The 13,344-nt window shown below is 43.5% G+C and overlaps 1 protein-coding gene across 1 annotated transcript in view; it reads right to left on the reverse strand.

The window, feature by feature from the left end:
- LOC126455644 (cytochrome b5-related protein-like) overlaps window positions 1-13,344 on the reverse strand; it is a 117,442-nt gene that overhangs the window by 18,352 nt on the left and 85,746 nt on the right. The window contains exon 3 of the mRNA XM_050091411.1: window positions 3,238-3,450. Coding sequence (XP_049947368.1) covers window positions 3,238-3,450 — 213 coding nt within the window. The remainder of the gene's footprint in view (window positions 1-3,237; window positions 3,451-13,344) is intronic.

Below are 13,344 nucleotides of genomic sequence, written 5' to 3' on the forward strand. Positions count from 1 at the left end.
TGAGAATATCTGCGTCGGCGAGTAATGAAACCGCCACAGACGATAAATGTCGAACAAAGATTAAAATAAGTAACTAGTATATAATACGTGACGAATAGCAATTTCTTTGTCTTCTTCATCTGGGAGTCGAACGAGTAAGATATCCTGTGTCGTAGTAGCGAACGCTAGTGTAGCATTCTTTTGTCGAGACTAAGCAATGTACGCCATTACGTGTGAATTCACAAGGTCTGTAATCACTGAGATATTTAAAGGTTTTAATAGAGGTGTTTAAATGAAAACTTGTATTATTTATTGTTAAGCTTGCTTGCATATTATCCCATCCTGTTGAGACATTTTTCAGTTATATAAATATTATCTGTGGTGCTGAGCTGCGTGGAGAACGAAGAGCCGCTGCCGCGGCGTATTTAAACGACTTACAATATAGTCGAGCATACCGCAAGGAAGCGGTAAAATAATAGTAAAAATAATATTATTTCTTTTAGCTCCCAGACTGGCAGTGAAGATCAGCAGATTTTATGATGTGTTGCAGATTGACGCGGGCTGTTGATAGGATATAATTTACAGTGCAAATAATTTAATGTACCTTCAGGATCTGATAGGAATCTTGCTGTGCTCCGTTCTGATCTGGCAAACTTTATAGTGACAACGTATTTTTTAATGAGAGTCTCATGTTCTTGGGCTAGTCGTGGTATGAAATAGCATTTTAACGAGAAATAAAATCCACTGCGAACTTGTGTTTTTGAACGATCACACGGACTGTAACATCAGTGCTCATAACAAAGTAATTTCAACTTTTAATCACTATGAAGTAGGGAAGATATATTGATTCTTAGCATGAGTTGCAGTTACGAAAAATCGTTCCTTAAATTGTAGGCCAGATACAGAACAATAAGACTTCCATATATACATTTTATTCCGCTAAAGGGTAATGATGATAAAGAAAAGCAAAGCACAGCATTATTAACAGATATTTCGCGGCTCTTTTCGTATATGCAATAATAAAAAACGTGAAAATACCTCAACAATAGCTGTAGTCGAGGAATAATGTTGTGAACAGCACTGTAAAGCATGTCCGGAGTTATGGTGAGGCATTGGCGTCGGATGTTGTCTTTCAGCATCCCTAGAGATGTCGGTCAATCACGATACACTTGCGGCTTCAGGTAACCCCAAAGACAATAATCGCACGGACTGAGTTTGAGGTCTGGGGACCTGGGAGGCCAAGCATGACGAAAGTGGCGGCTTAGCATACGATCATCACGAAACGACGCACGCAAGAGATCTTTCACGCGTCTAGCAATATGGGGTGGAGCACCATCCTGCATAAACGTCGTACGTTCCAGCAGGTGTTTATCAGCCAGGCTGGGGATGATGCGATTCTGTAACATATCGGCGTACCTCTCACCCGTCATGGTAGCAGTTTTGCTGTCCAGCGCCATCTGTCGGACGTTTTGTGAACTTTGTTTTATTTTTTTGTTCTAATAAAACCCCATGTCATTCCAAGCATGTGTGTCAATTTTTACCTCTCTATCTACATTATTCCGTGGTTTATTAAGTTTTCAAGTTTGTACTGACTTTTTGATCACTCGGTATGTATCAAAGATTAATTTATACATTTTGGCGCCCATCTTGGGGTAGTTAGCATTTCATTAACTCAAACCTTACTCTGGCAAAATCTTGGGGCGTTTTCCAAGTATGGTCTTGGATTAAATAAGACACTATGGTTTCGTTACAAATCAATATGGAAACCACAAAAAACATAACACTGGATATAACAAAATAACTAAAAAAATACCCTGTGGAGAATTTTATAAACAACGCGATTTGCTACTTTAATTATGTTTAATACCAATATTTCCTTTAGTACGACTCGTTTCGGCAGCATTATCAGATACATCTCGGGTAATTATGCATTATTTTGTTTGACAACATGCACCATAAGTGCGACATTTTTGTTAGTGTGTGTGCGAGTGGAATTAAATACCGAAGTTTTTCTATTTAACAGTTGTATTTGGATCGTATCCCCCTGTAAATTACTTCGCAGAATTTAGCAGCTAATCTCACCGGCACACTCACCAACAAAACTATCGTACCTCTGGCATATGCAGACATAAAAAACATATAAATGGTGTCCTATGAAGAACTGAGTGCATAATAACATATAAATTTATTGACGAAATTAAGTAATTCACATTATATTGCAGTGTACGCCACCTGCGTGGTGTATGAAATATGTTGTAACTCAAAGGTTCTGCATGTGCCCTCTCGTTCTTTCGATGAAATTTTACATAATTTTTCAACGTACTTACACCTATAGTTCTGAAACCAAACTCTGAATTTGACCTTGAGCTCTGGAAGAGGTCGTGGTTTCTTCGTGTGCAGATAAGACTTCAAAAATAATCCACAGAAAGGAATCACATGGTGTCAAATCAAAAGATTTTGGTGGCCAGTTCACGTCATCATTGCGAGAAATCACCCGGCCAGGGAATCTCTCTCGTCACTAGTCCATTGTTACAATCGACACCCGGCCGTCTTGTTGAAGCCGAACTACTTCAGCATTCACTCGGTCCAGTTCAGACCACGAAATCTCTCTCTTGCGTTTGGTTCGCCGACCACTGTTAATGCGCTTCCACCATCATCTTTGAAGAAGTGCGGCCCAGCTATTTCCTCGGCCCAAATGCCACACCACATAGTCATTCGTTGTGGATGTGATGGCATCTCCACAATTACTCGAAAGTTTTCTGTGCCGTAAATCCTAAAATTTTGCTTGTTCGCGAGGTCATTCAGCACAGAGTGCGTCTCATCAGTGAACATTATTTTCAATATGACATTGTTGTCTCCTCTTTGTTTCGCAAGCACCCAATGGGTAAATGCTCGGCGCTTGAGTTGAAACTAGCTATCTGCACAATATTAGTCACCTTCGTAATACGTTTTCACTACAACAGCATGCTGTCCTATCGTGAAGCACTCTATTGCTAACCACAAAGGAAACAGATCTCCCAACTTGTGGAACAAGAATGGCAGGCATTTCAAAAGTTGCGTTCTTTATGGGACGCCCTTTATAATTAATAGATGGGCACTCGATGACAGCAGCATGTTCCCACAACGCTTCGTACAGAAGTAAATATTGATATTAAATGAGACTGAAATAGCTAATTGTGTTGATTATAAAATATACCTCTTACCTCGATATACTTTGCATGCTGTTCAGCTAAGTCCAATAGCAGCTACGTGTCTTACCTTAGAGTACATGGTACCTGTTGATCCGACGTATTTTTCATTCGCTAATGCTTCACGTGCTCGAGCCTTGAGCGTGCGATAAAAACCGTTCTCCTTAAAAGTGTACGGTGAGTTTCGTCGTGTCCTCGCATCCCTGACGTAGAACTGCTTCAACATGACGTCCGCGACGTTGCGGATGTGGTGTACTTCGAAAGCCTCGGTGATGTCCGTTCCCTGCGAGTAGGCGATAGGGGCGTTATGACTGTGTGCTTTCATGTCCACATCATTTGTTACATAGAAGCTAGCAAAACAAGACATCATCATAATGAGTATGTAAATACACTACACAAGAGAATATGTCTTTTAGTGGATGTGCCCAGTAATGTTACAAGTTTACTTCTTTATCAACGTTATCAATTCATTTTAAAGGATGTAAAAAAATAGTTATTGTGGTGAGGAAATTAATTTTATCTAATACAGTCTACTTGGACTACAGATTTTTGAACACAGTTTTCGGAATATAACAGATCTAATAATCCGTAATTTTAAATGAACTGCCATCCACAACAAAATCCCTCGCATTTTTAAGCCATCGTAAATGATATTCCGCAGACGCATGGCCAGCACTTTCTAAACCTGACAATAATGTCCCCTCAACATTGATTCTATGGCAACTGGTAACGTTGACATTTTCTTTATTTTGACAATACCAGCTTTATCCATTACGCCATGTTTTTTGAAGAGTTAAGAATTGTATTTACGGTTCAGTTACTCGTGACTGACACAGACTTGAAATTCCATCATTCTAATTCAGCAATATTCCCAACAAAAGCAAACTATAATCTGTGAGCTACACTATGTGATCAGAAGTATGCGGACAACTGTTATTGGACATTAATATGGGCTGTGTCCACTCTTCGCCTTTGTGACTGCTTGAACTTCGCTGAGAACATTTTCAGTGTTGTGTCTGAATCTCCGTGAAGGAATGGCAGCCTATTATTCCTCAAGAGCCGAAACAAGAGAAGTTAGTGATGGGTGCTGGGGCCTGGAGCGAATTAGACGTTTTGATTCATCCCAAAGATGTTCAGGTAAGGACTTTCGCAGGCCAGTCCATTTCACAAATTCCAATGCACACAAACCATTGCCCCACAGATGCTGCTTTATGACAGGGTGCACTCTCATGGCGATACGTACTGTGACGAAAGAGAAGGTGGAAGGGCTGCGTTGAGTGGTGAGTGATCATAATTTTAAAACTTTTACACTGACGGAAAAAAATCGCAACACCAAAAAAATAGCTAATGTAGAGTAATGAAATTTCGGGATTACATATGTCTAGGCAACACATTTAAGTGATTAATACACTAAGATCACAGATTAACGTAAGCGCGAGATAACCCATTGCAAATGTGAAATGCTGGTAAATTAACAACAGGTGTGACCGCCAGAATGTTGAACACAACCATGCAAACGTGCCTGAATTGTGCTGTACAAGTGCCGATGTTAAATATAAACGTAGGCTTCCTCGGCTGTTGTCACAGTCAATAAAATTCTTCTGGGTTTGAGGCCGCATTGTCATCTGTAAAATTCCGACGTTTCGGCGACTGTTGCAAGGCACCTTCCTTAAGGTGTATTGCTAACTGCTGAATGAGCACTAGTTTGGATACTCATATACTATGGAGGAGTGCTGTCATTGGATGTGACGGCGAGGAGGAAGGGTATTAGGAGTTCATTTTATAGGTCTTTGCATTGCTTGCTGTCACTGGCGGAAATAGGCGTTTTCCATTGGAGTTTCCTTTACTGCTTGCCATTGGTGGAAATCGGCGAATAGGAGACTGAGCGGAGTCTACAGATGACAATACGGCCTCAAACCCAGAAGATTTTATTGACTGTGCCAGATGTTAGTTTGTGAGATGGAGTTCCATGACTGTTGTGCTTGGCTGCTCACTATAGGGATGATTAATGCCATTTGTAGATGACGCTGGAATCGTCCTCCGGTTACGTCCCATATGTGCTCGATTGGAGACACATCTGGTGATCGAGTAGGCCAAGGTAACCTGTCGACACTCTGTACGGCGTGTTGGGTTACAATAGCGGTATGTGGGCGGGCGTTATCCTGTTGAAAAGCATCCCATCGAATGCTGTTCCGAATAGTAGCATAACAGGTCGAATCACCAGACTGACGTACAAATGTGCAGTCAGGATGCTTGGGGTTTCCACGAGAGTGCTCTTGCTGTCATACAAAATCGCACCCCGGACCATAATCCCACTATAGTTTCAGTGTACCTAGCACGCAGACAGGTTGGTTGCAGCCCCTCAGCTGGCCTGCTGCTAACAAACACACGGCCATCACCGGCACCGAGATAGAAAAAGCTTTCATCTATAAACACAACAGACCTCCACATTTCCCTCCAATGAGTCTCACTTGACACCAATGATGTCGCAAATGCTGGTGGTTTGGGGTCAGAGGAATACACGCTACAGAGCGTCTGGCTCAAAGCTGTCCTAGAAACAGTTCGTTGTGTCACTATGGTGCGAATTGCTGCTGCAGATGCAGTACGATGCGCCAGAGTCATACGCCGAACGCAATGGCTTCCCTCTCGGTAGTGCCACGTGGCAACCCGGGGCCCTTTCTTCTTGTAACCGTGCATTTTTGTGACCGCCGCTGCCAGCAACTATGTACAGTGGCTACATTCCTGCCATGCCTTTCTGCGGTATCGCAGAAGGAACATCCAGCTTCTTATAGCTCTATTACACGATCTCGTTCAAATTCAATGAGGTTTTGATAATGGTGTCTTTGTTGTCTTAAAGGCATTCTTGACTATCAACGCACCACGCTCAATCTCAAAGGTAACTAACGCTCACGACCGTTGCTGCGTGTATTTAAAGCAAACCTGATTTGCATCCTCATAGTGGCACTACTAGCGCCACTCTTATACGATTAGTGCGAAATTCTCATAGTCATCATCTTTCAGTGTAGAATTACGTTTACCAACTTTAGTTTATGTCGCACAAACCCTTCTTAGTGTTACGACTTTTTTCCGTCAGTATATTTAACAACATGGCAGAAATTTTCTTTCATAATTACTATTAAAACTTATAAGAATATTGCCTTAAAATCCAACAACAAATGTCTAACAAGAAATATTCAATAGCAGAAAAATGACCTTTAAATTGAGGCAAAATGCAACAACTACTTCAATTACTTAAATCCAAATCCATGTAATACGCCACAAGGATAGTAACCATAATATCGAAAGCTAATTACATGATAAAGCTATACTGGGGCCATTCGCAGAATGAGAACAATTTGAAAACAGACATCGCGTTCAAAAATTAATTGACTGCACACAGGCCAGAGCACCAAATATAATTTTGTTATAACAGTGAGAACAGGTATGTGAAAGTTCGCTCTGAATAATCGTGCCCACAGTCTCTGCCAAATAACACAAAGACAAGAAATTTGAAATATAACAAGATGCGAGGAATTTCGTTTCAATTCAAAATTAGAACAGGATGAGAGAGCGTTTTCAAATAACTTCCCAAAATAGCTTTAAGGTCTTGTACACGAAACTGGCAATATGAGCAACAACATTAACAAGAATACGCAAGGTTCATGACTCGCTCATTGCCTAAGGAACCAGAGCGTACTACAACAGCACTAGACCGAAGGCACCAAAATATGCCAATGGTTTACTTTACTTAATTGTGTTAAAAGGATACGATAAAATAACCCAATGGTTCACTGAGTACTATTGCACAATTGGCTGGAATGGTTATGATACAAGTAGGGATACTCTATTATACTGTAAAACCAACACCCAATAATAAATAATCACCTCAGTACAGTCTAAGAACCTGTGTATTCACCAATAAGACAGTCTGCTCAGTCGTATAAGGATTGTACCGGTCGTATAAAGAACACAGTGCACAACAACTTGAGCCAAAAGTGAGGGGAGCGCTGTAAGACAACACACTCGCACAGCTCAAGACGCTACCCCAATTCGCGCTTTCCTGAAACCACCAGGAACAGACTGCTCTATAGGAAACAGCACCGGGCTTGCCATACTCCCGCTGTTCGGAAAGCACACTCAGCTTATGGGCCGCCGACGAGACCACGGCCACTCCACTGTCCGATGAAATCCGTCCTGTTCGGCTGCTCGGTGGCACTCAGGTTGCCTCTCATGTTGCTTGCTTAGTCGTGCCCCCCATTCTCCCAATGCGTCCAGCCGGTCTCACACGCTGACTCTCGCCAGCTCTGGTGTCGCCGTGGCGCTCTCGCTGGCAGCGCCCTCGTGGAGTCGCACTGCTGCAATCACAACTCTAAATTTGCTGCTTTTCAATCTGCCGTGGCTGAGTGTGATGGAACACATACAATCATCGTCTCCCAACTCGTTCTCAACTGTACAACTGTACTGAATGTTGTAAAATTTGTTCATGTCCTTCCACATTTAGCATTTTCTTAAACGCAATAAGGGGACCACACCCAAACTACAAAAAGACGCCCACACCCAACACCACCTCCTGTTTACTTCTCCGTTCACACTACACACGATGGCAGGTAACGTCCTCCAGTTATTCGCCAACCCAAACCCTTCCAGAAGGTATAGCGTGATTCATCGTTCCAAATCTCTCGTTTCCATCCACCAACACACCAGTGACTTCGCTCTCTACGCCATCTCAAGTGTCATTTCTCATTGACTACAGAGCTCTGTAGCTTGCGAGGCACTGTTCGACCATTGTGCTCCAATCTTTTTAACGTTCTCCACAGAGTCATTGTGCAAGGTGGACTGCTGGTAGCACTTTGGAATTTACGAATGATTCCTTCCGCTGATTTCAGGCGATTTTCTACAACCACCCTCTGCAGTCCTTCGATGGAAAGGTTTACTATTGAAATTCTGAGAGATTACGTTCCAGGAAGGGTCGGACAACATTTTTCTTCGTCCCACACATAGCAAAATGATCACAATGAGAAAATTCAATAAATTAAAGTTAACAGAGAGGTTTACCGGTAATCATTCTTCCCACGCATCATTCGCGAATGGAACAAGACATAAAGCATCAGTTAATGCTACCAGAAAAAATAGCCTTTGATACACGCCGTCTGGTGGCTTGCCGAGTATTGTTGCAGAAGTAGATGTAGGCGGCCACTGTCCGTCAGTATATAATAACTGCGTGGTGTTGATTTAGGTGGGGTTGTTCGTTCCCGTTTCCACTTCACGGTCACATCGCCAACGGTCGATTTGGGCAGCTCTAGAAGGGTTGAAATTTCCCTAATGGATTTATTATTCAGCTAGCCTTTACTCCGCGGCTTCACGAGCGTACATGTTCGATACATACATATTGCACATATCACTTCTTCTCCCCTCCCTACTAACAGCTGTTTCTCCTGCCACCTCTCTGTGTGCCTCTTCTTCCCGCCTCTGCCTGTCCACCTCCTCCTCCCCAGTCTCTCTGTCTCTCCATCTTCTAAAACCCCCTTCTCTTTGTCCATCTTCTCCATCCCATCTCTCAACACATATCTTCCTCTGCTTTTCTCTGTCCATACCCTCATCTACCTCTCTCTGTCCATCTCCTCACCATTCTTCTCTTTTCACCTGTTATCTATGTCTTCCACCTGCCTCCTGCATGTCCCTCTCTTTTTCCCTTTCTCTGTCTACTTCCTTCTCTCCCTCTCTGACCATTTGCCCCACTCCCCTCTTCTGTACATCTCCTGCTCCCTCTCTCTCTGTAATCCCATGCTCCTTCACACACACTCTGTCCGTCTCATCCTCCTTTACACTCTGTGTATTTCCTCCTCCCCTCTCTCTACGTCTCATCCTCCTTCCCACTCCCACTGTCCAACTCATCCCCTCCTCTCTCACTATCTTCTCCCACCTATCTCTCTAATGAGCTTTGATCATCTATATGTGGTGCTCCTGTAAAGTATGCCAATACTAGTTACACAAAATGCCTCCTCCCCAACTCTCTGACCATCTCCTCTTCCCACTCTCCCTGTACATCCCCTCTCTTTTCCCTTCTCGCCCCTCTCTATGTACATCTGTCACCTCTCTATCTCTCTCCATCCCATCCATGCACCTCTCTCTGTACATATCCTCCACCCCCTTTCATGTCCATATCGCCTGCTTCACGCTCTATCCAACTCCTCCTCCCCTCTCTCTACATCCACCATCCACTTCCACCTTCCCCCTTTCTCTGTCCACCTGATCCCCCCCCCCCCTCTCTCACTATCCACCCCACCCCCCCTGCACTGCTGTTCAGCAGTTCAAAACAGATCAATGAAGCATGCTGATACTACTCTCACAACGTGTTTGTTACGTCAGACAGCCAACATGTCAGAGGCATGAATACCATTTCTTGCCACTGATGTGAACACTGTCCTACAAATCAAGTCGATAAGGCAGGCAATACCATTGCAACACAAGCCTGTTGTGCAGGGCAGCCTATACATCAGGGTCTGTACATATATATATATATATATATATATATATATATATATATATATATATATATATATATATATATATACACACATGCACTGCTTTGTATATACGAGAAATTTTACCTCATGGATCTGCTCACGTACACATTTGATACTTATATTGCACACTTCACCTTCTCTCCCTTTCGGTGTTCAGCTTTTCCTTCCCCAGTCTATCTGGCTGCCCCTCCTCGACTGCCTCAGTGTCCCTCCCCACTGCCCACCTCTCTCTGCCTATCCCATCTTTCTCCCCTGTCAATCTTCTCCTACCCTCTGTCCATGTCCCCTTCCCCACTCACTCTGTCCATCTCATCCTCCTCCACATATTCTCGGTCCACCTCATCCTCTCCTGTCCCACAATATTCATCTATTCCCACCACTTCTCTTTGCTCAGCCAAGTCCATCTGTGCATGTAGTCCCTACAAGTTAGGCCAATACTACTTGCACAGCTCACCACCTCCCCTCACCTCCCTATCTCTCTGTCCATCAACTTCTCCCCCTTCTCTATCTGTCCACCTCCTTCTCCACCCCTTTCTCTGAACACTTCATCCTCCTCGCTCTCTCACTATTCAACTCCTCTCTCCCTCTCTCTGCTCATATCTACATATCTGCATTTCTTGGCCCTGTAAAACGAATCGGTGGAGTGGGTCAATACTATTCCCAAAACATGCTGGACATGCAGAGCAACCTGTATGTCAACAGCTGGAAAATCGTTAGCTGCCCTGCAAAGCAGATTGATAAGTCAGGCTGATACTATTCCCACAGAACATGTCTGTCATGCAGGGCAGCCTATATTGCAGGTGAATCTATAAAAGGGCTTGGGAGCAGATCTGGGAGATACATACTTAATGTCTGCTATATATATTTTACAATTTGCCCTGTAACAACTCAATTGAAGTCTATTCTTTCTTTATGAATATATATAGAGAATAGATTTCAATTGATCTGTTACAGGTAAATTATAAAAGTCAGAAACACTCGATGGAGGAAAGTTCGATGTTTTTATCGAGATGTGGTGGTGTTTGCTTGTAGATACATCACGACTACACCATAAGACCATCAGAAAGACTCTCATATAGACAATGTAGTAACAAGCATCACTAACATAGAGAAACAATTGAAAGATTTGAAAGCAAGTAAGTCACCAGATGGAATCACAATTCGGTTTTACCAAGAGTACTCCAAGGCACTGGCCCCTTACTGTGGTGTGCGTACTGTAAGACCTTCAGTATGCACACGATCAGATTATTTGACTTGTCGCTCTAACGAAGTAGGCGAGTGTCAGCAATATGTCTCGTGGTCTTATCATGGCATGTTTATCTTCTGCCGTTAGGTCAGACGATAGAAATGCCACTTGCACGCTTAGAGAAGCAGATTGACGGCGACCAAAATTGACAATCTGAAGTTCCTTTGCTATTGGTACGTTAATCTTATCCTCACATATATCTCTGATACTTGACAAAAGTGTCTATACGTTTATCTTCACGGCTATGTACAGGAATATGGTAATCTTATTAGGCGCAGACTGAAACTTGACTATAGACTGGTACAGACAAATGTAGAACTCGTACAGACTGGTACAGACTAATGCAGACTGGTGCAGACAAATGCAGACTGACTAATCGGAGGTCTGTACACTCGTTATAATACCTCGCGCGTTCGTGTATCACTGCGCGAGTGTGATCCGCGAGGAAAACAGGTTCTACGTTAGCAGCAATCTCATTGGCTGCGTTACATATTAATACGCGGATCGGCGGAAGCAGAATTTGGTCCGTCTCTATGGCAGCGCTTTCTCGTAGTGCGGAGACGGACGAGCGCTGCGCCTGCACTGTTGTGTTTAGCGGGGCGCGCTCTAGTGGGAAAGTTGTGTACGCACTGACTACGTGGAAGTATGTACACAACACTTACCTAGCTTGAATTTATCGTGAATCTCTCGCCCAGCACAAATCCCAGGCGACCGGAAAATAGTGCAGGTGACTCCTATCTATAGGAAGGATAAAAGAACGGACCCGCATAATTACAGACCAGTACCCCTAACTTCGGTTTCCTGCAGAATCCTTGAACATATTCTCAGTACGAATACAATAAATTTTCTTGTGATTGAGAAGCTTATGTCCAAGAATTGCTCGTGTGAAACTCAGGTTGCCCTTTCTCACATGATAAACTGCGAACTATGGATGAAGGACAACAGGCAGATTCCATATTTTTAGATTTCCGGGAAGCACTTGACACGGTGTCCCATTGCAGTATACGGAATAAGTTCACAGTTACGTGTGTGCCTCTAAGACTTTGTAAGTAATAGGACCCAGCATGCTGTTCTCAACGGCGCGTATTCATCAGAGACCAGGGTATTGTCAGGAGCGCCCCAGGAAAGTGTGATAGGACCGCTGTTGTTCTCTATACACATAAATGATTTGGTGGACGGGGTGACAGCAATCTGCAGTTTTTTGCTGATGGTGCTGTGGTGTATGGCAATATGTCGAATCTGAGTGACCGTAGGAAGATACAAAACGACTTAGACAAAATTTCTAGAGGTGTGATGAATGACAGCTAGATCTGAATGTGGGGAAATGTAAGTTAACGCGGGTTAGTAGGAAAAACTAACCTGTAATGTTCGGATACAGTACTAGCCACGTACTGCTTGACGCAGTCAAATCGTGGAAATATCTGGGTGTAACGTTGCAAAGCGATATGAAATGGAACGAGCACGTGAGAACTGTGGTGGAGAAGCGAATGGTCGACTACAGCCCATTGGGAGAATTTGGGAAACAATGTTTCATCTGTGAAGAAGATCGCATATGTAACGGTGGTGCGACCTATTCTTGAATACCGCTCGAGTGTTTGGGATCCGTACCAGGTTGGATTGAAGGAGGACATCGAAGCAATTCAGAGTCGGGCTGCTAGATTTATTACCGATAGGTTTGAACAACACGTAAGTTTTACGAAAATGCTTCGGGAACACAAATGGGAATCCCTGGAGCGAAGGCGACGTTCTTCTCGAAGAACACTGTTGAGAAAATTTAGAGAACCGGCATTTGAAGCTGACTGCCGAATGATTCTACTGCCGCCAACATACATTGCGCTTAAGGACCACGGAGATAAGATACGAGAGATTAGGGCTCATACGCAGGTATATAGATAGTAGTTTTTCCCTCGTTCTGCTTGCGAGCGGAACAGGAAAGGAAATTACTAGTAGTGGTAGGGGGAATTCTCCGCCACGCACCGTACGACGGCTTGCGGAGTATCGATGTAGTTCTAAGAGAAATAATTTTGTGTGCTGGAATTTGCGCGAAGTCAGTCCATTGCTCAAGTGTAACATGTACCCTCCCATCGATTTTGCAGCAGCCGCCAATGAACAAGCAGATTTATAGCTGGCATGGAAAATTCTCGGAAGTCGGTTGCATACACAAAGGGAAGTGGTCGGCTACACACGTCAGATGAAAATGTCGAGCGCATCCGAGATGCATTCACACGGAGCACTCGGAAGTCTACAACATGGGCTGGCCAGGAACTTCAGTTTCCTAAAACAACAATGTGGCTTGTTCTTTAACGACGCCTGGATATGAATACTTACAAGTTGGAGTTACTGCAGCAGTTGTATCCCGGTGACCATAACAGATTGCAAAGGACAATTTTTCCGAAGGACTCAT

This window comes from Schistocerca serialis, chromosome 2, assembly GCF_023864345.2.
Source record: "Schistocerca serialis cubense isolate TAMUIC-IGC-003099 chromosome 2, iqSchSeri2.2, whole genome shotgun sequence".
Taxonomy (NCBI): Eukaryota; Metazoa; Arthropoda; class Insecta; order Orthoptera; family Acrididae; genus Schistocerca; species Schistocerca serialis.